The sequence below is a fragment of the Eptesicus fuscus genome, chromosome 9, assembly GCF_027574615.1.
Source record: "Eptesicus fuscus isolate TK198812 chromosome 9, DD_ASM_mEF_20220401, whole genome shotgun sequence".
NCBI lineage: Eukaryota > Metazoa > Chordata > Mammalia > Chiroptera > Vespertilionidae > Eptesicus > Eptesicus fuscus.
Window position 1 is genome coordinate 42,726,640 of NC_072481.1, and position 25,869 is coordinate 42,752,508.

The window sequence follows — 25,869 nt, forward strand, 5'->3', positions numbered from 1 at the left end:
TTTTTTCAAGTGTCTACTTTTCATTGAACTTCAAGGAAAGCCAAGCAAAGAACATTAAATAAGCTATTAAAGTCATTTCCTTTGGGTACCAAGCTAGCGTGCAACAGACATGTTGCTTTCCTGTGGTCTGGCTTTAATGAGAATAGAACTTAAAGTCAAAGAACACTGGTATGCCAACTTTAATAACTAGAATATCATGCCTTAAATTGGACCCTCCACATTTTTTTATTTGGATTATTTCAATAGCCTCTTAATTATCTCCCTGCCTCTCAGTTCCATCCCTTCTTCCCCCTTTGCTTTTCTAAATCTTTCACTTGCACAGCTACCAGAGTGACCTTTCCTAAAATGTGACTGATGTCACTCCCTGTTTAGACTTTTTCAGGGGGGGTCCCCATTGCTTGTAGGTGAAGTCCAGACATACAGTACCTTCTTTACCCTCCACCCCCTCTTTTGCTGTGCCATGCTTTTAACTTTAGCCATACCAAACACCTGGCAGTCCTCTGGGCATGTCACACTTTACTCGGGATGTTGTTTCTGCTTGGGGTTTACCTCCCTCCAGGGAGCGATGTTCAGAGTACCCGCTAACCTGAGTAATGTGAGCTTACCCATCAGAGCAATGCCACCCTGCCTAGTGCTCGGCTAGTCCTGAAGTGCCCCAGGCATGTCAGACATTAACCCTTTAAGTTTTGGATCAGGAGGCTCTCCCAGGGCAAAGATAGGGTGGCAAGGTTGGGGGAAGCTGATGGGCTTCGGACATCAGCACTTTGCCAGTTGGTAAAGTAGTATTTCAATATTTCAAAATCCCAAATAGCTGCCTGGGTGGTGTGTCAGGTGAATAGCAGCCTATCTCGGCCTTCTCCTTCTTTCTGCTCTGGCTCCTTGACACTCAGCTTACAGACAGCTCAAGAGCCATCTCCTCTGGGAGTCGTTCCCCACCTCCCGGGCTATTACTGTTTCCTTCCCCCATCTAAGAACCCATTATATCCTATGTGTGGTTCCACCATAATGCCTATGTTCCTCTTATGCACAATTTTGTTTACCTCTCTGTCTCTATCCACTAGAGCCAGGGGCCATGTCTGATTCCTCTCTGTACCCAGCATTTTGCCTAGTACCTGGCATGTAGGAGGTACCCAGCAAGTGTTTGATGAATGAAAACATTAAATATTCTGTACCCTGACAATAAGCACTCCCACTAGGTATGACACCTCCCCATTCTGGTATGATAGTGACATGATCAGTTAAGACAATTCCAACCACATGAGCAGCATGTAGCATTTCACTACCTTTTACCTTCTCTTCCTCAAGCCTCAAATTGAGGGGAAAAATTCAGTCCTTTAACTGGAGGAAATTTGTCAACCATACCACTCCAAAAATGAAACAAAATCCCTACCCTGATGGAACAGAGCTTCACTTTGGTAATCTCTTTGTAGAGGAAGACATAAAAGTAATCAGGCCCCTTTTTTTCCATGTCCCTCGTTGTCACATACGAGGAAGGAAATGCAGTTCTCCCTCCTATGTTTGTCTCTTTTGTTCACTTATCTCTAGTGTCTAGATCAGTACCTGGAATATTGTAACTGCAGAAAATATTTTTTGAATGAAAAGATTCAAGTGGAAGATGAGAAAACATGGCCAAAAAAATAATAATCTAAGCTTTCCTTGAAGGGTCATGCACCCTGATTTTTATCTTTTCTGGGGTGCCAGAAATTATCCAACTGATGTTTAGGGAATTGCTGATGGCTGTGTCCCAGCCACAGCCCGAGGAATATGAAATGTGGGCTTCCTCCTGATGGAGCTCCAGGTGGAGCCAGGAGTGTGAGTCAGCTACCAGTTCCTCAAAGGAAAAAGAAACAGGATGTGGCAGCAGCAGCAACTTGAGTGACAATAAAAATCAAGCCCAGACATTTGGAACAAGACAGACCAAGACTTTGTTCCACATCCAGTGACTCACTAAACTGAACGAGAGCCTGGAAGAGCCCTAGAACTACACTGAGTTGTCCAATTGCTTCCTCCCTTGGCTTTCTTTCAGCCAGACGAGCACTGTCCAATTGAAAGGTGGTTTGGATTGCCTTTAAACATGCACCCTTGTGTTATTCCAGCTCCACCAAGCGCCTCAAGTCTGTGGAGGATGAAATGGACAGTCCTGGTGAAGAGCCATTTTACACAGGCCAAGGGCGCTCCCCAGGAAGCGGCAGCCAGTCCAGCGGATGGCATGAAGTGGAGCCAGGTAAGCAGGCAGGTGGCGGCATGTGCCCACCTGTGAGAGCGACGGCCCCTGGGGGCCCGCAGTGTGCGGAGAAAGAAGAGAGCAAGCTCAGAGCAGTTGACTTTTTGGCTTTTCACCATGAGCACTGGTTTGAATCTCAGTGATGCATTTATGAGAGTGTAGCAGTGAGAGGTAGCAATTCAACTGAAAGGGAAGACTGGTAAGCATGGTGGGTGATTTTCTACCCTGACATATTTTTACCTGCACGATAACCCAGCATTCCATTCACTTTTGTTTTTATACTAATTGCCTTTGGGGTTTGGTTTTTTGAATTATCTTTTAGTAATCAAAATAAAATTCTATCAACTTAGCTGGATGGATAACATTGGAAAGAAGAATGTGTTTCCTGTGCTGCGATGTTTATGCAGTACTTGGATTTTTATAAAATGAGAATACTTTAAAATACTTTTTCCTATGGCTGGGCACCATCATGATTGTTTTTCTATTTAAATGGAACAGTAGTCTTTATGTCCATTTTAATGAACTAAGTAAATGATGACTTCTAGTCTAACCTCCTGGGATGGTCTAATCTTGATTCTGGAGTATTGAGAGTAATGTGAATAATTACGATAGCAGAACTTGTTTGAAGTCTTTCTCCATGTCTGACCTCCACCTGGGCCAAGGGGAATCTTCTCCAGTGCCTTCCCCAAGATGCAAAGTCAAGCGGGTATAGAGGATAGAGTTTGGGCAGAGTGTAATCCTGGCTCCAGCTCCTGCTGCCTGTGTGATTATGGGCAAATTCCCTAACCTCTCTGAGCCTGTGTCCCCATTTTTATAATCTGCCAATAACAATAGCTGTTTCATTGCTCTTGAGAATTAAAGGAGGTAACATATACAAACCATCTGAGACTTATATAAAGATGCTTTGTGACCATTCTTCCTCACCCATGCCTCAGAGTAATTTCCTGCAAGGACAGACAAGCACCAAGAAAATGTCTGAACTAACCTCTTCATCTTCAAATCTTAACTCCTTTCTCTCTTCTCTAACACATCAAAGACAGTTTCAGAGGGTGTAACTATAAAAGAATAGCAGGAGGGAGATTTTGGGGATGATGGAACTGTTCTGGATCCTGATTGTGGTGGTGGTTATAGGAATCTGTACATGTGTTAATAGTCATAGAAATATATACCTCCCCCCCCCCCAACCCCAGAGCCCCCAGGCAGTTTTACTATATGATAGCAAAGAAAACCAAACCTTGGGCCCCACTGGCTGAGTCTTTATCCTCTTTCCTTTACTAAAATACAGAAATTTCAGTTTTTCTTATTTCTACTTTATCTTCTTTCTCAACTTATTCATTCATTTACTCATTCAACTCATTCAGTAATCATCATTGGGAATGTTCTCTGGATGGAACACTATGCCTAATTCTAGGAACTCAAGGATGAATGGGAAGGCCATGGCTCCTGCTCTCAAGGAATTCACAACTGGGGGTGGGAAACACATCTAAGAAGCTCATCATAAAGTGAGGTGGGAAGTACAAGGGATATTAGCCTGTGGTGCACCCTTTTCTATTTTTATTTTTTATTTTTTAACCCTAACCCAAACATATGTGATTTTAAAAACATAAATGATTTTAGAGAGGGAGGGGCAGGGAGAGAGGGAAAGAGATACATAAGAGAGAGACACATCCACCGGTTGCCTCCCATATGTGCCTCAACCTAGGGACTGAACCCACAACCTAGGTAAGTGCCCTGACCAGAAATGGAATCCACAATTTTTCAGTGTATGGTACGGTGCTCCAGTCAGCTGAGCCACTGGGCCAAGGCAACCTCTTTCTGTTTTTACAAACACAGCACCCAGAATGTAAAGGGGCTTCTATAAAGGTCACATCAGCGTCATTCCACACGTACATCATGCCAGTTCGCCTAAAGTGGCTAAGAAATAACCCCTGGCCTAAGTGAAGATGAAAATGCTGACTCCTCCTTGCCACTAACTGCATCATCAGCAGGACCTCAGCAGAGTGCCAATGAAAAGTTTATGTGCTATTAAAAAATTAAAAGATGTAAAACTTTTTGAACCCTTCCTAAAAGGCTAATTATAGTCCTTGCCAATTTACCTGCTTCAGTGAAAATTATAATTGATATCTATAGGTTTGGTACATTTGTGCTGGAGTAGTGTACTGATGCCGTTTTAGGCATCTCAAAGCTGCTTTTTAGTGCCAATGGCCAGGAAGCTCCTCTACCATGAGACTGTTCTTTGGGTCCTTAAGTAGATTGCTTTGGGGCATATTTGGGGACAGTGGGGTTAGTGGAATATAGAGTACTTTGATCCAGTAACTTTTTTCTTCAGAGTAACTCTTCTCTAGCTGCACATTCTGGATCAAATGATCATGAATTTTAACATCCAAATACCTGTGTTATTTGTAGTCATTAAATAACTAAAGTTTAATGGCTGAATCCTTTTGGGAGGATAGATAGATGGATAGATAGATAGAAATATATATATATATATATATATATATATATACATGTATATATACATATATATGTAATGTATAATTGTGAGGGATTTCTCTAAACATATTTAATATATAAATGTAAATATATATGTATATATACATATATTTTTTACACATATGTAATTTCTTAGAGAAATTTTCCACAATTATATTCCTAGGCTGATTCTTGGTTCTCTATCCCTAAGTTATTATAGAAAAATGCAGTTTCATGGTATATGGGTGTGCGAGGCAGGGCGGGGGGGAGGGAGGACAGTGGGTAAATTTACATTTGGCCACATTCTGCATAGAAAGTCATAATTGAAACAGGGCCTGAGGGGACATTAAAACTCAACTGGAGGATGTTGTACATGTTCATGGTGACTTTGGTGTCATTAACTCACACCAGCCATTTTAAATGGATAATTTATGCTGCCAGATGGTCCTTTTTGGGGATTTTCCATCCAGCCCAATCCCCTTTTTGGCACAGAGAACACCCTTATGTTGTTCCCACACTGATCTGGGCCTGCACGGATTTCCCCAGGGCTACAGTTCATTGATTAGGAGGCTTTCCGGTGGTTCACTCATGTAAATTACCTTCAGCGCATGTGGGGAGTTCTGTATATCTCTGAATGCACCAGCAGCCTCTTGGTTGCCTGCACTTGGGATAATTCTCTCAGACAAGTACTAAAGGATACTTTGTTTATGCCTCAGATGTGAACAAGGCCCGTGCTTACTCCCCTCTCAGAGAGCTTTGCATCTGTTTACCTGCCCTGAGATGCTTTGTCAGGACTCCCGGCCCAAAGAGGGCCGAAGGTTGCAGGGAGAGACAAATTTCCTTAAGCAACAGGAAGGCTTCGGAAAGTAAAACAAACCAGACATACAGTAAATTACATAGGCTCTTTCAAATATCTTTTGTAGTATCCTGTTCCCCATTAGTTTATCTCAGCACTTTTGTGCACAGCTCTTATTATCTGGGAAGAAGGGCATAGGAGATTAAAGATGATGTTAGTTTAAAAACATCAGACAACCTCAAGCTGACTTTCGCTTCTCTTACAATGCTGCATTTGTTCCCTCCACTTAGTTCTGTCTCCCAGTTATCTCGGGACTGAGTTAGATTCGAAGCTTTGAAGCTAATCACACGCTGATGAAATGAGTCCTATGAAATTCTATCAAGCAAAAATGCACATGCCATCAACTCATGTTTATCTGCACAAATGAAAAATTGCAGAGAAACTGATAATGCAAATAAATAGGAAGGAAACCAACAGACAGGCGCCTACATTGCATGATGCTTTCATATAGATGGTAAAAATTATAGCTACAATTCATTTTAAGAAAAATTACCCTTCTCTAAAATGTGCAAGATAGAATGATCCTGGCTTATTAAAGAGGAAAACTGAGAATTATAATCCAGAATCCAGACTTCAACTCAATTTGATTTCAGAGTGTAAGTTTTGTCTTCTACATTCAATAACCACTTTGACCATAAACGTTTATACTTGTTTTTTAAGGTCTCTTGCCCTGGACTTGTATTGAAATTAAAAACATAATATTAAAAAAACAAAAAACGAACTGATCAAAAGACCTGGAAAATCTCCCACTTTCCTTATCCCAAATTCCTGATATACCTGAGGCCAGGAAAGGAGTGTGGGTTATTAAGTACACAGAGGATACAATATATAAGCAAATGGTATTAACTGTTAACAAAGTGAAATAGCTATCACTTTTTGCCCATAAAATCAAATAATCCTCAGCATTCAGATCTGGGTTCAAATACTAGCTCGTCAAAGAGCGTCCCAGTGATCTGAAATAGCTGCTGACTCTCTTCCACCCTCCTGTAATTCATAGCACTGCTTTCCTTTCTTCATGCCACTATCTACTGCTATTGTCTGCTTTCTCCCTCTACAATATACATTTCATGAGCAGTGGGACTTACTGGTAGTCTGTCTTTTCTACTGCTATATGCCCAACATAAGAGTGCTTGCCACATAATAGTCACTGAGTAAATGTTTATTGATTGAAGTCTATAAAGCCAAGAAATTTGAGTGCTTTCAAAAATCTGAAGCAGGATTTGCTACCAATAATTCTCTCAGAATTGATGTTTCTGATAATCTCAACATATAGGCTATTATTCAGTCAAATCTAGTTATTAACAAGTAGAAAGCAAAATGATTGGTAAGGCTCAGCCAAGGGCTCCATTGACAAGTAGTAGTATATGAAACTTTATTAAAATTGTCCTTTGCCTTAAAGGGTTTTGCTTTAAGTTAATCAAGCTTCATGGGTTACTGAGTTGCATAACTTCCTGCATTTGAGACCACACCTGCAGCGAGAACAGACATATCAGTTTCAGCAGAAGTAAAGATAATTACTTATTGTGAAAAAACATGAAATTATAGGCCTTTTCAGAGAAATGTAGTATTGTGTTTGAAACAGGAGTAAGGGCTACTTAAATTTTCTCCTATAGAAAAATATTCAGAGTTCAAGCGTGCCTTTAATTATATTTGATTGTAAAACTTTATTAGCAAACATAATTACATTAGCCAAAATGCTGGAAGGTCTAAATATTTCAACAAAACTTTTTAAGTCATATTTGATAAGTAGTGACATTCTCTGTAGTTTATTTTCTTTAAAAGTTTTAGAGATGAATTTCTTCCCAAAGATTTAGTAGTCCTCATTTCTGAAGGTCAAAATTAAGCACTATAATAGCATGCTATCTGTTCTTATCACAATTATTTTTTAATATGTTCTTATTGACTTTTTAAGAGAGACAGGAAGGGAAAGGGACAGAGAGATAGAAACATCAATGAGAGAACATGGATAGGCTGTGTCCTGCATGCCCTGTACTGGGGGTTGAGCTTGAAACCCGGGCGTGTGCCCTGACCGGGAATCCAATGGACCATCTTTTGGTTCATGGGTCTACACTTAACCACTGAATGACACTGGCCAGGCATATCACGATTATTAAATAAAGAAATATGTTTCTTTTAAAGGCATTTGTAGAAGAATATTTCACTAAGCTTCTGGTCAACCAGGACACTTAGAACCAGAGTTCAGTGTTATAACTACTAGGAGCACAGTTGGATTTTTGCAGACTTACATTAATTCATTGTAATTTTAAATATCCCATCTTAGATTCACTTGGGTTCCCAACTCTGCTGGTTCTAATTTGACTGTCAGCAGTCATTCATCTATTGTAGGAGTGGGGGAAGTTTACCAACTTAAACTTGTAGCTGAGATGCATAGGAGGAGGCCCATTATCAATGCCAATAAAAAGGCAGCAGACTGGTAACAATAGTACATTGATCACCGACACTCTGCTGCACTGGCATATATTAGGGAACATTATTAAATCTCCCACCATCTCCTGCTGCAATAGCAATAGTCACTGTTACAGAACACTGCCCTAGGATCAATGGCTTGGCTTTCCTTCTGCATTTCTGTAGCAGTGGGAGAGCATCATCATGTGACAACATTGTCTTCCATCATCTCTTTAGTGTGGACACCTACTTTAGAGACTGGTGGACCAGCGAGCACCAGAACAGTACGAAGGGGTCTGGTCTTTAGTGATGCTCCTGTATGAGAGAAATTTCATCCAAATAAGGGGTTGTGACAAGAAAACTAAATTACAAAATTAGCACTCTAACCACCCTTCAAAAATGGCTACTTTTTAATGCCAAAAAAGGGGGCCTAAAACAACCTATTGTAATTGAAGTCTAAAACGTTACCTTTTATAAGAAAAGAAATAATCTTCTCACACACATGCATGCACACTGTATGTGTGTGTGTGTGTGTGTTTTGTGTATTTGTCACATACATATATATGATAAAGCATGGTTAAAAAAATTGTTGTTGTATTTCTGAAGCCTGTTTTAGTACCTGGCACATGGTATTCAATCAATATTTGTTGAATAAATAAATAACTAGTAGGGTGGGGACCACACGCGTCTTATCTTGTCCTTTGAGCAGAACGCTGCATGCATTGTTGAGAAGTGAACGGAGCTCCACCGGTATCAGGGAGCCCAGGTGCACAATTCTGTGATTACAGAAGCTCCCAGGAAAACCTGCTGCATTTCAGCTGCTCTTGTCCGAATAAGTAAATTACCCAAATCTCCACAGTTTTCATTTCATGTTTGCAAATGAGGCCGAGTAGAAGAAAAAAAATGTAGCTTAGGTTTCTATGTGAAACCTTCCTTCCTAACCTGTCCCTGTCACCATCTTCAGCACAGCGCCCTTGGCTCAGGCAGCAAAGTGCTGGCTTTTCGTGTGGCCTTGTTGGGCATATCTACGGAGGGATTTTAAAGCAGATTTCATTCCATCCACAACAATCTTCATGGCTTTCTGGGGAGGGAGCAAATAAAAGAGAAATAGAATGTATTATAAAGAAGGGAAAGTACAAATTGAGAATAAAAATTTTACAATTCTTATCCCCTGCCCTGAACAAGCCTGGGATTTTTAGCAAGTTACTTCCCTGAATTTTCATTTCCTCATATGTAAACATTGGGAACAATGAAATAGCCTGGCCTTACTAACTCATAACTTTCAAAAGATTAAATGAGATGATAAAAACAGGAGCTACCATTTATTAAGCCCCAGTGGTGTGCAATGTTCTGTGCTTGGCACTGGGCATAGAGTATTTTTAATATATGCAAAGCATAGTACACTTAATAAACCATAAAGCTTTATACAGATACTGTGTATCTTGTTTTTGGTAAAGACTTTGAAAACTCTGAAATGCTATGTGAGTTGAAGACACTAAAAAATTCAATTGAAAACATATTGTAAATATCTGCATCTGTTATATGTAAAGCGCTGTGCAAGATGCTAGAGGGAAAATAATTACACCAAGGCAGACCTTGTCCTCAAAGTGCTTCCAGTCCAGTGACAGAAAGAAGGGTGGCTGGTTAAACATGTACCCAGTGGTTTGTAATACAAGGGGGAGAGAGTATGCTAAGAATCATGTATCTTAAGAGTTTATTTGTGGACTTAGACCATAGTCCTCCACTGTGACTGTTTAAAAAGAGCTGGTACAAAAGCTCTTCCATTATTAAAGGAGCATCAGTGAATGCCAGTGCATGTTTCCTCCCCTTCATCATGTCTTATCTTTCGTCATCTCTAAGAAGTGTGTAGAAAGCTGAAATGTCAGGAAACTGCCAAAGTGCACAAGACAGTGACATCCTACTCCAGCAAAAGGTGTATCTTTCTGCACCACGATGCAAACGTCCTCAGTGTTCTGACCTGTGGGTCAGGATATTGGGCAGAATCTGAGCAAATATTTACTGAGAGGAAACCCAGTGATTCTGAATGGAGGTTAAGTAACCAGAAAGTATAGTTGGAAGAAGAGAAACAAGACTAGATAGAGAGCTAGATGATAGATAGATCAGACTTACCTAAGAGGTTGCTGTGTTGATTTTCCTTTTTCTAATAAATTTTATTTATCTAATAAATATTGTTAAATATTTGTAGAACTCAGAAGGTAGTTTTAACCTCTGATATAAAGAGAAAACATACTTATTTAGTATCCTTACATCCTCTGTTTAGTCTATGAACACAATGTAGATAGTTCATAGACTTGAGTAATACCACAATTTGACTAACAATAAAAAATAAATTTACTTGTATTTTGTCATTGGAATACTGCTGAAATTTTAAATATGTGTTTTATAAGTAATATCTAATGTTTATGTTTATACATTATTCTAAGCTTTATATATGTATATACAACTATATATTGTATATGTATCTATAAATAGCTTTTAAATATTTTTATATTTATATGTATACATGCATAGAAATGTGTGGATATATGTGTGTATGTACATATATATTTGCTTAATTTGCAAAAAAATATTATACAGATCACTAATAATACTATTTGCAGACTTATTTCCTTCTCTCGTATGTTTTATATTTTTCCTACACACTCATGATTCTGTTTAAATATTAAATAATCAAGTATAATGCCAATCAGTTTATCTGGGAATAAAGTTCTGTCTCATTTAGGCCATCAAAGTTTTTAATAAAAGAGCTTTTTAATACTTGAGAATAAGAGGCTTTATATGGGGCATGGCAGAGAGGGAAGAAAGATTTCCATAGACCCACGCAGCTCTCAGGAGTTAGTAGCTTTTCCGCCCGGGCCGTGCTGCCGTTTCTGGTGTGGCTGCGCACATCCCAGTTGCTCTCTGCTCGACAGAGACTTACAGTAATGCCTATTTATCCAATTCTGTCCATCTAAGGATTTCAGATACATCACACACTTATCAATTAATCAGAGACATGGCACCTATTTCAGGCTGATGGGTGAATTACATCCTAGATTACGAGAAATGCTCACATCGACCTAGTAAATCAAGGACTGTCTCCGGATGGGCTCCTGAACAACACACCCAATACTCACATGGAGAGGATTCTCTCCAGCACTGAGTCTCAAAGCATGTCTCCCAAATAGGAGAAAACTGCGGGAATAAAAAAAAGTGACCGATTTCAAAGCATCTCTTCAACTCGATGAAAAATTAAACTGCAATAGAATGAATGAACCCATTGAAACAGAGTTAATAGGCTTGCCTCTTCGGAGTAAAGTATTACTGACCTCCCTTTCTCAACAGCTACCCCTATGAAGCTTTCCGATTTTTAAATGCTGGGTTGCTTTGGTTCCTGGTTCTCTGGGCTGTTGGAGTGAGGAGCTCTGCTTGCGGTCCAGCCGTTAGCCCACTGAGAACAGGCTTTCTAGACAGCTGTGAATGTCTGGTATCCATTCCGATGACATGCCAGCTCTCCCAGATTTTAACGTGGGCCACACCCCTTATTGTCCTCCATGTTAAAGGAGCATTCCACTCTCCAGGGATTTTCCCACTTTGTGTGTAATAAGTGGTAGTTCAGGTTTTCGTGTGCGTCATTGGAAATGCACTCAAGCCATCAGAAATTCAAGGAATGGCAACCCAATAGCCATCTCTAATCTGAAGTGTCCTCTGTCATTCCAGATTATTCTGCTGTGTTAGCCATCCCAACCCAGAAATCACTTCACTGTGGTTTGCTTCCAGGACTCATAAATTCTGGGGTGTCACGATCCCTTACCATTTAATGCTGGTCACATTTGCCATCTGCCTTTCAGCCATTTCATGGGTCTGACTGAAGAGGGGGTTTATCAAAATGGCCATGCAACATCTCTCGTGTCTTAACTCTCTTCAGGGACTTACAGAAGCAGGGCTTCATGTTCCAATGTCAAAATACACGTGTAAGGATTAAAAGCAGTCTGGGATGCACAAGAACATGTTTCAGGCCGGTTATTCTTTGATATTTATCACTTCGTAGTGGTGACACCTGCTTCTAATTTTAAGAGCTCTTTTTTTTTCCAGTGGGTGGTTTTTTTTTTCTTCAGAAAAGAAATCTTATCCTCAAAAGACTCAACTGGTAATTTTTCTCCTTTTGATGTGCTTGATATTTTTATGAGTTTGCCCATCAGCATTGAAGTCTTAACATGCCTTCTGTTTTTTTAAAAAATATATTTATAACACATAATGATAATATTGGGTCACATAAATTTATGTCCTAGCCACACATTTGGAGACTTTTGCAGAGATGTAATTTCTTATAAATGTCATTGTCTGCTACTTGGACTACTTGATAGTTGTCTTAACTTGACTAAAGCCAGAGAAATAAACTGCCTTGTGGGAGTAGTTTAGTAACTTACATTCAATACCCATATTTGTGTGTTTTTTTTCATATTTAAGGACTGAGTTGGTGACAGTTGTCATTTTGGGGTTAGTAAGTGGAAGAAGAAAAAGAGAGGAACCTTGTTTTGTCTCTTTAGACACACATGGAAACAGTCCTTTGGATTAGGGGTAGCCAGGCTATTATGTAGAGCCCAAAGTGCTTGCTTTTTAAAATTTTTTTAATTTAGTATAAAGACATTTTCCTAATGGTTTCTGGATAAAGTTAATTATATGAGTAGAAAATGCTGCAAAAGATGGTATATTGCTAGCAACCAGTTCTGATTGGCCTGCGGGGTGTTGTCTGTATAAAATTGGATCCTTGTGTTGGGTTCCAAAAAAAGGTGTGAATGTGAAGAAGTGCTAAATCATGACTCCAGTGAAAATGTCGGGCATGAGCAGTTTTTAGTTTAAGTGAAAACCAAACTTTTGCATTTGGACAAAGAAGACAAGGAGAGAAAAGGGTGAATCACTAACTGATATAAAAGCATTATGGTGATCAAGTTTCAGCACACTTGAATCAGACCCTCCACAAAGGCTGTGACTGAAGGGAACTAACTCACTTAATTGACATGAAAAACTTCGCTGGGCATTTGTCCTCAGTGTCAGATAAGTAATTTTTAATATAATATATCCAAGATATGGAGACAGTTAAGAAAACAGTGCGGGTTTTAATAATTGCACTCATAAGTAAATGGATCTATCATTACGTTGTCGCAAAGAATGACAGTGAGCAGAGACATCCTGCTAATCCCTCTCAGATAAGTGTTCAGCGTAATTAGACAGACGCTGCCTCTTCTGTTCAGTGCAGCATTAATCAGGAGAAGTGCAGCTTTACACAGGAATTTTTTCTGATTTGTCATTGTTAAAAAAAATACAAGACCTTTTTTGTCAGATACTGTGCTTCAGAAAAGGATTCAGGTAGTTGTATACAAGTATTTCCTTTTTTATTTACTTTTTGTTGTAATAATGTTCACTAATAGTGCACTCCTTTTGCATCCAAAACGGAAGCTGCATTTGAAATTAGTGGTTCATTTTGTTTTGCAAAATATCAGAAGGATAACTACGTGAAGTATCTGTAAGCTTTGCAATGACCTGTTGGCTCATATATCTAAGATGATGGCATGACTCTGTTAGAGGTTTTCTTATAAGGCAAGGGCCGGACGTTTTTTTGCATTAAATAGGAGCTTGAGAGACAACCTCTTTCTCTGAAAAACTTAATGTGAAAATGATGAAACGTGTTGCTCCTTTCCAGCATCTATAGGCATTGCCTTTAAAAAAGAAAATCAATTTCCTTTTACCATGTAGCTTCTAGCTGTGACTCCAAACTACTGCATAGTTATAAAGTGGTATCAGTTCATTGCACAACTCTGTCTTCCCTTCTTAGAAGCGACTCAAAGGCCTTTGGAGGCAGAGAATAGGGTTATTGAAGGATGGAAGGCAGATTTCAATAAGTAACAGGTGGAGGTCAAAGTAGTTTATTTGTGGGGACAAACAAGAGTACAGAGATGAAAAATCAAGTGCTTTGCCATAATAAGATTTAGGGAGAAAATGCTGACTACACTAGCTCAGATTCTAGCTGACAGAACCCTTTCTAGTGTTTGCTACTTGATTTTACAGTTCAAGCAATTTGAAGAGGCCTAAAGTTATATTTCTCTTTTCCCCTATGAAATGATTCAATCAGTTTCAAATTTTACTTTAAATAAAGTGATCAATGCTCCACGTATATCCAAGGAATATTGGAACTAATAAGTTCCCACTGCAGGTGTATGCAGAACAGGGAACAACAGAGACCACACATCACTGAAATTAAATTTTACTGGGAGGACCCTTACACTCTATGCTTTCAATCATGTTTGAATGGACAGAAGTGAACATAATTTAATCAGCACTTAACTTCTCATCATTGACATTGGTATTGTAGTTGGAGAACAGTATCTATAAGAATATTGACCAAGCATGAGCATTGGGTTTCCCCAGCTTGTTGGAGATGGGAAGGAAAGGGCTTTTGTTTTATTTTTTTCCTTGTTATATAATTACGTATTCATATACTGCATATGTTTTCCTTTTGTAGCTTACAAAGGGGCCGGATATGCTGGGAAAAAATATGAAAGTAAGATTTACCTGCTGTTCTATAGCAGGACAAAAAAAAAAACACAAAAAACAAAAACCCACAAACTTACAGGGTGGAGCAAAAGTGAAACACAGAGCTTTTACTTGTATTAATATTTATTAATTATTGTATCATTTTCCAAGCAGCTGTAAACCTACTTTTGCCTCGTCTTGTATTTGGTGGCATATAAGACTAGAGCTGCCTAATAGAACTTACTGCAACGATGCAAATGTTCTCCATCTTCACTGTCCAATACTGTAGCAACTAGTCAAATGTGGCTGTTGAACGCTTGAAATGTGGCTGTGCTAAGCAACTGAAGTTTTCAATTCATTTAATTTTAATTAAGTTAAATTTAAGTAGCCACCTGTGGCTAGTAGCTACTGTATTGGACAGGGCAGATATAAACTATACATATGTATGACTGAGTTTTTTACTTTTTGGCTGGATATCTAAGCAGAATGATAAAATATTTATGCTACGTTATACCATATTTATTTTACAAGCAAAGGAAGTAATTTGGTTTTCTCAGAAATTTTTTCTTTATTTCCAGTCCTCTGTGAAGGGGTGTGCTTGCTGTTGAGCCAAAATCAATCGTTCTCTGAATACAAGGGGATAGGATGGCTTGGGGGAAGATGGTTGGGTGGGGAATCTCCAACTTGTCTATATATGGAGCATGAAATACAGTTTTTAAATTTCAGTCCTGACACTGGAGTGTCTGTATTTATCATGAAAGGAGAGGAAATCCCCTTAGAAAAAAAATCAAGACTTTCTTGTTGGCCCAGGAACTCAATTTCTCTATGACATTTTTCTTGTGTCTATTCTTTACTCTCTCTGGTTGTAAATTGTCACTCACAAATGAACACTTGGAATACATTAGAGAAATCATTATTTCTTTTCTCCTGAATAATCCATATCATTTTCATTCCATTCTCCCTTTTTAAAAATGGAAGAACTCACTTGTATCCAGGCCTTTTAAATTACCTGAACTTCTTTATCATGTGGTAATTCTTTGCGGGGGGGGGGGGGGGTCCTTTTAGCTTATTTTAAATGGTTGCCTATAGTGTAAGAAGGATAAACCTCAGAAGCGGTATTAGCACTCATTTTATTCTCTCCATCATAAAAATGATTTTAAAACATTTTTATTCACTGGAAAGGTTAAAAGTCAAACTAGTCTGAATGTTTTACCTTTTTTATTGTGGAGTGTGTTCATCATCATAAATTACACTAGAATGAACCCTAATGTATTTTATCATTAGGACACAAATCCAAGTTGAGTGCAGTATCTTCAGCTACCTCCTCATGTCACACAGCATGTGTTTATACCCACAGGAAGGGAACAGTTCTTTAACTGTGGGATTAATCTGTCCATTCACAGCCTTTATTTAGCATCCCAGTTGGAGATGATCTCATCACAAGGTTCAGCTGAAATGGACCTAGGAAGGGCCTATTCTTGCCTGTGGGGCAGCTGCAGAGCTCTACATCTGGAACAGATGAGTCTGGGCATAAATGCGCCGGTGGTGGATAACTTGGAAAAGTGGTACTGGTACTCAGCTTTCATCCTGTGCTCGAGAAATGACACTGAAATGTATGCTTCACTGTTAGTCTGACTGACAGGCCTGGGGCATTCGTTCCCCACACTTAGACGGGGAGGTAGAGAGGAATCTGAGTGCCCGAATGTAAGGAGAACAGTCACAGTAGCAGTTAGCATGCCATTTAGGCTGAAGAACAATATTTAGGTATCATTATTTTTAAAAAATATTTTTTATTGATTGTTAGAGAAGAAGGGAGAGGACTAGAGAGATAGAAACATCGAAGAAGGAGAAACACCCCTGATCAGCTGCTTCTTGTGCACCCCTCACTGGGGATCCAATCCAGGGCATGTGCCCTGACTGGGAATCGAACCAGCGACCTCAGAGGTTGATGCTCAACCTCTGAGCCATACTGGCTGGGCTTACGTATCATTATTAAGCTCTATTTTAAATCAGCTCATGATTAGTTTGTATCAGTAATATAGTTAAATAATCGTAACTTTTTTCAGAAATAGGCATTTTGGAGGGGTGCACCAAAAGGAGGAAGAGCTTTGTCTCGCTGAGTTCAAATCCTGGTTTCTCTGCACACTAACTGTATGCCACTCAGCTTCAGGACTTCTATCCCCCAGTTATCCTCTCTGAGTCACTGTGTCTGTCCATCTGCTGGGCCATTTCTGCAAGCAAGCATGCTTTACTGTCTCCCATCTTCAGAAAGCTCCACCTTGCTTCCCTCCCTCTCCCTGTAGCTATTACCCTATGTTTCTGCTTCCCTCTGCAGACTAACTTCATCAAAGAGGTGACTGCCCCTGTTTTCCCTGCTTCTTCACTTCCCATTGATTTTGTAAACTGCTCTACCCTATCTTCCATGTATATTCTCATCCTTGACCTCTCAATAGCATTCAACTCCCTCAATCACAACCTTCTTCTTGAAATACTTCCTTGGTTTCTGTAAAACTACACTTTACTATGAGTTAAATACCTCGATTTAGTTGCCTATTTTGACACTGATTTTGGTAGCTCAGAGGCTTCCCTTGATGTCAAGACTTACTTAATTCTAAATTATAGTGTTAGACTTTACCTCTGATCAAGTGAGGCATTGCTGCATTATAACATACACTAGACTTATATCAATGACTCTTAAAAGAAGAATTTTGATTCTTTCTGCTTATGTCTTCAAGAGGCTTCATAGAGAAAGCAACTTGTTGAGTAGGCAAGAGGCCTATTGTAAATATTAAATGTATGTATTTTCTGTTTTACAATTTAACATCTCTCAGTCATGATCTTCTAGGCATGTGTGATATTTATTTATTGGAGGTTCTGTGCTAGAATTACTGATGATGCATTCAGTATGTTTAATAAAATCCTAAGTGATCCATACTAAGGCCAAGAAAAACTTCTGATATGTAAGACAAGGTGATTGTTAGTCTACTTAAGAGTTTTTCTTTTTGCATATTCTTTTGCAAGTAATATACCCTTTCTTTGATTTTTTTCCCCCTTTGGATAGCCAAATTAGAAACCTCAACCCTAAATATACTTAACTAGATGCCCAGTGCACGAATTTGTGCACAGGTGGGGTCCTGCTGGCCTGCCCTGATTGGGCCAGGCCGGCCACAGGTAGGGGACACAGGAGGTCGGCCAGCCGGCCCCGCCCTCTGGTTGAACTCCCAGTTGAACTCCTGATGGAACTCCTGGCCGAGGGGACAATTTGCCTATTAGCCTTTTATTATAAAGAATTGGCTTAAATAGGACACTTTCTGTAGTATGCAAAGGGAACTACATGAGGGAGTTTGAAGTTTCACACAGTGTACAAGCTTTAGAAATGAGACACCTGGGTCTGGAATATCAATTAGGAGCAGAATGATCTTGAGCATGCTGCTTGACATCTCTTGATACCTAGTTTCTGTAACATTAAGTTATAGGTAGACAGGACAATAACACCCATCTACCTGAAATGAAGATGTTAAGGGTCTGAGATATTCATGATTATTGTAGTCCCCGCTTATCCACAGAGGATAAGTTCCAACACCCCCAATGGATGCCTGAAACCACAGATAGTACCAAATCCTATATACACTGTTTTCCTATATATACACACCTGTGATAAAATTTAGTTTATAAATTAGGCACAGTAAGAGACTAACAACAATAGCTAATAATAAAATAGAAAAATTATAACAATATACACTGAGTGGCCAGATTATTATGATCTCTGAACGCATAATAATCTGGCCACTCAGTGTTTGTGTGTGTGTGTGTGTGTGTGTGTGTGTACATATATATATGTGTGTGTATATGTATATATGTATATATATATATATATATATATATATATATATATATATATATATATGTGTGTGTGTGTGTATGTACACACACACACACACACACACACACATACATATACACATTAGAGGCCCAGTGCATGAATTCGTGCATGGGTGGGGTCCGGCCAGCCTGGCTAGGAGGAGGGTACATGGGCGGTTGGCCAGCCTGCTTGCTGGTCGAACTCCTGGTTGAGGGGACAATTTGCATATTAGCCTTTTATTATATAGGACATACACTGAGTGGCCAGATTATTATTATGCCACTCAGTGTATTGTATTAAAAGTTATGTGAATGTTCTCTCCCTCTTGCATAATATCTCAGTGTACTTTACTCACCTTTTCACTTAAAGGAAGCTCCTTATGGCTTCTCTTTGGCATATCTGAATTGCCAACATCTCTACTCTTGCACTTTGGGGCCATTGTTAAGTAAAATAAGGGTTACCTGAACACAAACACTGCAATCTACTAAAATCAACCTGATAACCCAGACAGCTACTAAGTGACTGGCAGGGTGGGTAGCATATACAGTGTGGGTCCACTGGACAAAGGGATGACTCACATCCCGAGCGAGATGGAGCAGGAAGACATGAGATTTCATCGTGCTACTCAGAACAGCGCACAATTTAAAACTTATGAATTGTTTGTTTCTGGAATTTTCCATTTAATATTTTTATACCACAGTTGACTACAGATAACTGTAATCATGGAAAGCAAACTACAGATAAGGGAGGACTACTATCCATGGCACATAGCACATACTCCATAATCTGTAGCTCTTATTATTTTCAGTCTGTTTTTTGAAAATGATCAAAATGCAGAAGTTTGATGATCAAACTTCTGGCTCTCTTGAGGCCCCTAGATGAATGAAAGTGTCCAACAGCCTTTAGGTTTGGTATGGTAGTTGTGTTAGTAAAGCAGTAGTAAAACTAGGTAATGGGGAATTAGATGATGACAACGGACAGGAGAATATCTAAAGTCAAACATGAACAGCCAAACTTACAGCATTCTGTGGACCTCTCTAACCTGCTTATCTACTGGATTTTTAAAACTAAAGTGTAGAGTTTGCTTGTTTCCAGAGTTTCTCTCAGATTGTGAGTATAAATGAACATTATTAAAAGTAAACATTTTTTTAACTTTAAAGAAAGACACATATACCAGTTAAGTCTTCTCTGGCAACTTGAATTACATCACCAAACTCCAGCAACAGACAAGATAAAGTCCTGCTGTCCTGAACAGCATTTACCAGGGATAATTTTCACAAGACAATGAATCTTTGAATAAGTCCTCTGACAACTGAGCAGTAACACTGACCTGTTGCAGTTTTTTCAAGCAAAAAACAGCATTGTACTATCTTGTTATTCCTGTAGGATTTGCTTCACAATTGTCACTGTAAAGTTCTTGGTTAAAGTGTTGGATAAATCTCATAATTTGAAAGAGTGGGGGAGTTGAAATTAATTATGTTTCCCTTGTACCCCGTATCATTTTTTTTTTAAATTTCTTTAACATCAGGTTGCAGCAAAAACTTACCAAAAACAAACCTTGATTTGTTATAGGAGACCCCAAGAAATATATTTGTGTTGCCCCATACTGTTTGATCTGATTTTGCTATTGATGTTTCTGAATGAATAAGGGGGAAATAGAAAATTTCATAAATGTTTACATCATTGGAAATAACCATTTGTTGGCCTTTTTCTCCCCCCCTCCCCGCCCCCAGGAAGCTGTCTTAACCATTTTCTCTAGGCAAGTGTAGGCTAATGCAAAACCTCACAACCTAAGATGGATTTGCTAAAAATAATGGAAACTTGTGGAATTCTAGAGAGTAATCAGTGCATAGTGGGCATCTTTAATGCACACATTTCTAGCACTGACAGTCTTATATTTCAATATCATGTTAGTTTTCTATTGCTGTATAAAAAAATTACCACAAACTTAGCTTAAAACAACATGCAGATCTTATCTCACAGTTTCCATGGGTCATGAGTCTGGGTACAACAAAGCTGGTCACTCTGTGTATGGTCTGTCCCACAGGCTGCAATCAAAATTTTGTCCAGGCTACATTAGCTCGGAGTCCTCTTGCAAACTTGCCTGATTGTTGACATAATTCAGTTTCTTTATTTTATTTTATTTCATTTTATTATTTTATTTTATTGTTGATTTCAGAGAGGAAGGGAAAAGGAGAGAGATACAGAAACATCAATGATGATAGAAAATCATTGATCAGCTGCCTCCTGCACGCCCCACACTGAGGATGGAACCTGCAACCCAGGCATGTGCCCTGACCGGGAATTGAACCATGACCTCCTGGTTCAGAGGTTAATGCTCTACCACTGAGCCATGCCAGCTGGGCAGAATTCAGTTTCTTGTAGCTTTAACACTAAGGCCTAACTTGCTTAAAGCTGGATATCCGCTAGGGTACCACTTAGTCCCTTAGAGGTCCCTGCAGTTCCTTGACATGTGGCCCTCTCACAGGCCCTTTTATAATATGGTAGCTTACTTCTTCAAAACCATCAGGAGAATCTCTCTGACTTCTAATCACTCTTTAAAAGGGTTCACCTGATTAGGTCAGGCCCACCCAGAATAATAACTTTTAACTTAACTAAAAGTAATCTGATTAGGGACCTTAATTACATCTGCAAAAGTCCCTTCACCTTTGCCATATAACCACCTAATCACAAGAATGGCATCCATCATACTCATCGGTACCACCTACATTCAAGAGGAGGGAGTTATACAAAACGTGTATCCAAGGGGCCAGGAACCTTGGGGCCATCTTAGAATGCTGATGACTACAAATGTAATGATGAAATCTAACAGAATCTTGGTGGATACTGTATTTGACCTGGACTTTCAAGGATTTCCTGGTGGGCATCTTGCTCACAACTGCTTCCAGTGATAAGAGTCACTAGATAGCTAGAATTTCTTTTATGTTTGCCTTTGTCCACTGTACACTAGTTGAAATGACTGAGGTAGCTTAGAAAAATGGTAAAGTGGAGGAAATTCAAAATGCCTGATGGTTGGAAAAGCAATGACAAGCCAATGTGCTTCTTGAAATCCACCTCCTACTCTGTTTGCCACCATTGGGATTTTTATACTACTCAATATGAGGAAATGTCCCATTGAATCAAAACAGCATGCTAAATTTCTGCTTCTCATTCTATAAAAGTCTTCATTTTTACATATTGAAGTGAACTTTGAAGTGATAAGGTTTTTTGTTCCAGAAAAAAGGGGTAGCATTAATTTAAATCTTTTTCAAAAATCTGATATTTCTAAAAAAGAAAATACATTGAAATTAAGGTTTCGATTCATTAAGAGAAAGCCAATTAGTCATTAATCTATACAGTAATTGTGTCTAACAGTTGTACATAACTAATTGGTAACAGATTTTAACAAGGAGTTTTTGTTTTTTTTTAAATAACATACAGAAACCAAAGTTGATCTCAAAAACAAAAGTCCAGATTAATGTTCTCTTGTTTATTAATATAAAGCAGTTTACTAACATTAAGTATATGAAGCAAATTAACCAAAACATACATTATGCATGTGGAGAAAATATTAAAGTATATAATAAGGAAGTTTGCTCAATATGGGTCTTTAAAAAATGAAAACACAAAGTAATTTTGAGATTCATGACAGCCGTAGGGTTCATATTACTTGACTGTGATAAATTTAGAAAATTATATACAGTTTGGCTTGTTCTTATTGCACACAGACAATATTTCTTCTCTCTTTAACCTTTTTCAAGAGGATCTGAAATTTGCTGTTGAATCCATTTACCCACTTGATCGTTCTTGATGCTTGTTATTACTTAAATTTTACTTATACCTCACCTTTTATAAGGGTAAATAGTGGACTTAATCATGTCAGTATTTCTGCAGCATTAGACTAACACGGACTGGAGCACATGAAGTTTTCAAAGGAATGATAACTTTTTTCTTGAATCCAACTGCTTGCTTTCTTTAATAGAGTTAATTTAGATATTGTGTTCATCAGTGATTCCACTGTCTGAAAAAAATTCTGCCATTTAAAATTTTTGACATTTTCATTTTTATATTCTATTTCTGTTTCATAACACATAATTCAAGCATTTGACTGAGTTTAAATCAGTGGGCTGGCTGGCAGCCTAAAAATTTGTTTGCACAGAAGAGATTTGAATGAATTGGGAGATTTGTTTAAGTATTGGTAGCTCTTTATTTCTTTCCTATAATTTTTTAATTTGAAATCTCCTCTCTGATGTAATTATGTGATTAGACCTTAGGTTAGTTTACTTGAAATTAATTTTAATCCAAAACCACAATCTGTCCTAATGATGTTAGGACTGGTGTGACTTTGGTTACTGATTCAACGAGCCAAGAGATGTAGCTAAAGTCACCTAATGACTTTGTTTTTTATTGAAATCGCAGAGATAGTGATTAGAATGGATCTGATCTAGAGCTATGAAATTAATGGAAATCACACATAACTTCATATTGTCCTTACGTCTGTCTATGGAAATGTCCTTACCAATTTGCAATCTTTTTTCCTTGGGGCCTAAACCCCAAGTTTTGCTATATCCAAGCCTCTATTAGTAAAGCCACAGATAAAGCTGAGGCCTATGCAATTAGCTTAAATACCTTTTCAGGCCGCATGCTGTGTTCCAGGCCCTTTGTTAGATTCTGAAAATAGAGGGGGCAAAGCAGAAAGGTCTCCTCCTTATAGAATCTGTAATCACACTAGAAGCTTGTGTTGTAAGTCTCATTAAGGAAATCTATGATCAGATATAGCAAGGACATAGTTAGACATAGGCCAGACTAACTAAATTTCAGAACAGACTACACCTATAACGTGCTTGGCACAGTGCGTGGTAGTTATCATCTACTCAATAACAGCTACATGTTTATACCATTATTACCTTTATTATTTATTTTTCCAGTTCACCCAAATAATTCTCTGGTTATAGGCAGAACACAACACATGTGGACATGAACAAATAAAATAAGATTAGGTTCTTTTGACAAAAGTGCAGACCAAGTTTGTGCTGCTAACTTAAGAGAGCCCAAATTGGTCCTGTAATGTGGATACTAGGAATCGTTTTCTTTATTTTTATATCCAAGGTTTCATTGTTTTAATTGGCACCCTACCAAACTGATAGATGTCTCCAGTTGTGTATGTTAGTGTGGTTGCTGAGAACATTACAAATCCAGTAATAAGGAGGGACTATTTTCCTATTATTGTCTCCCTAAAACATTCCCTATGCTGGAAATGCTATGAAAAACCTTCGAAATTGTAGTAAAAATACTATTTTTAAAAACAAGCTTTTATTGTATTTTCTTAACATAAAAGTAATATATGTTCATCATGGAAAAGACAAGTAAGCAAAAAGAGGCAATGAAAATCACCCGAATCCAACACTCTGAGAGAACCACTGTTAAGTTCGGCCTGTTTTCTTTCTCTATACACAGAATGGTATTTTTAAGTGGCATCATGGTGTAACATCCTATTTTGTAATTGCTTTCCATGTCTTTATTCTATGTCACTGAACAAATATCTTTCCGTGTCATTATTCTTTTACAGTATTATTTGCATTTGGTTCTATCAAATGACAGTTGTTGGGCATTTAAGGTATTTTTTTACTTTTATCTTTTCTTTGTTTCTATTATAAATAATTTATTGAATGAGCAACCGAGTTGCTATTGTTGGAGGTTTTTAAATGTTAAAAATAGCTAAATTATTTAGAGTCATTTAAAGTGCCTTTGGTGCGCGGTACCTGGGAAGATGAAATGATGGCAAGGAGGTCTTCTTGTGCTTCCATAGCCTCTTTATTGAAGGGTCCCAGAGGCCGCAGGGGACTTGCAACTTTCAGGAAACACTGGGAAAGTGGCACCCTGTAATTAGAGAAGATCAATGATGCCAAAATGGACTGTGATTTAGTAGAAGGTGAAATCATTATCTACAGACTTATCAGGGGACCATTTTGTCACCTGTTTGTCCCTGTGACAAATTCAAAGCAACTGAAAACAAATTTTTCATTCACCGGTAGATTTATTTTTTTAATTCTTTAAGTTTTATCTTTTAGGTTGCACAAGCTGTTGTTCCATGAATTACAGTGTGCTTATCAATCCATCCTTCTTGCCAGGAATGCCATCTCCAACAACACTGAAGAAGTCGGAGAAGTCTGGTTTCAGCAGCCCCTCCCCTTCGCAGACCTCCTCCCTGGGAACAGCATTCACACAGCACCACCGGCCTGTCATTACAGGACCCAGAGGTGAGCCACTCCATAGGCGCCCTGGGTTTTGCTTAGATCATGGCCTTCGGGCCAGAGTAGCCAAATGAGAGACAATGGGACTCCCCCAGAATGCTCCTGAAGGCAGTGAGTGTTCCACTTTCTTATCATTGTGGACAGTTTTGGAGTGTTAGGGACCAAAGAGATTTGGCATCAGTCCCTTGATCATTAACCTAAGGCAAACAAGGGACCAAACCACTTTCTTTGCCAGTGTGATGTTGCAAAGTGGTGGGAGATCATTTTAATTGAAGCAAAATCAAATTCATTCTGTAAATTACACAAGAGTGGTGTGTGTGTGTGTGTGTGTGTGTGTGTGTGTGTGTGTGTGTGTTTGAGATGAGCAAGTACAGTTGACCCTTGAGCAATGCAGGATTTTTAAAAATCTGCATATAAACAGACCCACAGGGTTAAAATCTGAGTTGTTTAGAGGTCAACTGTATTTTCAATAAGCAATTGGGAATGGGCATATGTGGAGGGCTGACTTAAGTTATATGTGAGTTTTCGACTGTGTGGTGGGTTAGTGCCCCTAGGCCCGACTTTGTTCAAGGGTCAACAGTAATAGCTTCTTTTTCATTCTCACATCCCTGATGCTCCCCTTTCCTTGAAACATTTTGCATTGAGGTTGTCTGCATCACGGTGTTGACTGTTGACGAGCAGTCTTCATTCACTCCTTTTGAAGTGGTAGATAGTTGGTCTGGTTTTCATTGCAATGTTTTCATTATTTTTGTCTTGTGTGCTTTTAAGTTTATTATTAAAATGTGTCCACAAGAAATATGATTTGTATTTCACATTAAAGACAAGCTTTAAACCTCAAGAGAATGTCAGCAAGTCACTTAACTTGATCTTATTGCAAGACAAAAATATTTATTAGTTTGTTTATGAAACTCCCACAGTAGGAGTATGAATAATTGTAACCACATTTGCTTTCTTCCATCAGATTTTCGTTTAGGTGGGTCTGTGATCTGTCAGCTGGTATCATAAAACATCCTAGAAAGTAACGGTCTCTCATCTACTTTGACATATGCCTGGAAAAACTGATATTTCTTGCAATAATCTCACTGTTAGTCCCACAAATCTGAATTCTTTTATAAATAACCTGTTTGCATATCAGGGAAAAATGGCGGTGAGAGGGCTGCTCATGCACTCACACAGAAATCACACTGAAGGAAATAAATATTCTGACTATTGTGCGAAGCAATTTCTAAATACACAGTTATGAAACTTACTTGCTCCATCT

At 38.6% G+C, this 25,869-nt stretch overlaps 1 protein-coding gene across 5 annotated transcripts in view; it reads left to right on the plus strand.

Moving 5' to 3' along the window:
• The window catches only part of NFIA (nuclear factor I A), a 365,771-nt gene that overhangs the window by 263,983 nt on the left and 75,919 nt on the right, over positions 1-25,869 (plus strand). For all 5 annotated transcript variants that reach the window (XM_028142302.2, XM_008139378.3, XM_028142299.2 and 2 more), the window contains 2 exons: positions 2,097-2,224; positions 24,486-24,614. In XM_028142302.2, the coding sequence (XP_027998103.1) occupies positions 2,097-2,224; positions 24,486-24,614 (257 nt within the window). The remainder of the gene's footprint in view (positions 1-2,096; positions 2,225-24,485; positions 24,615-25,869) is intronic.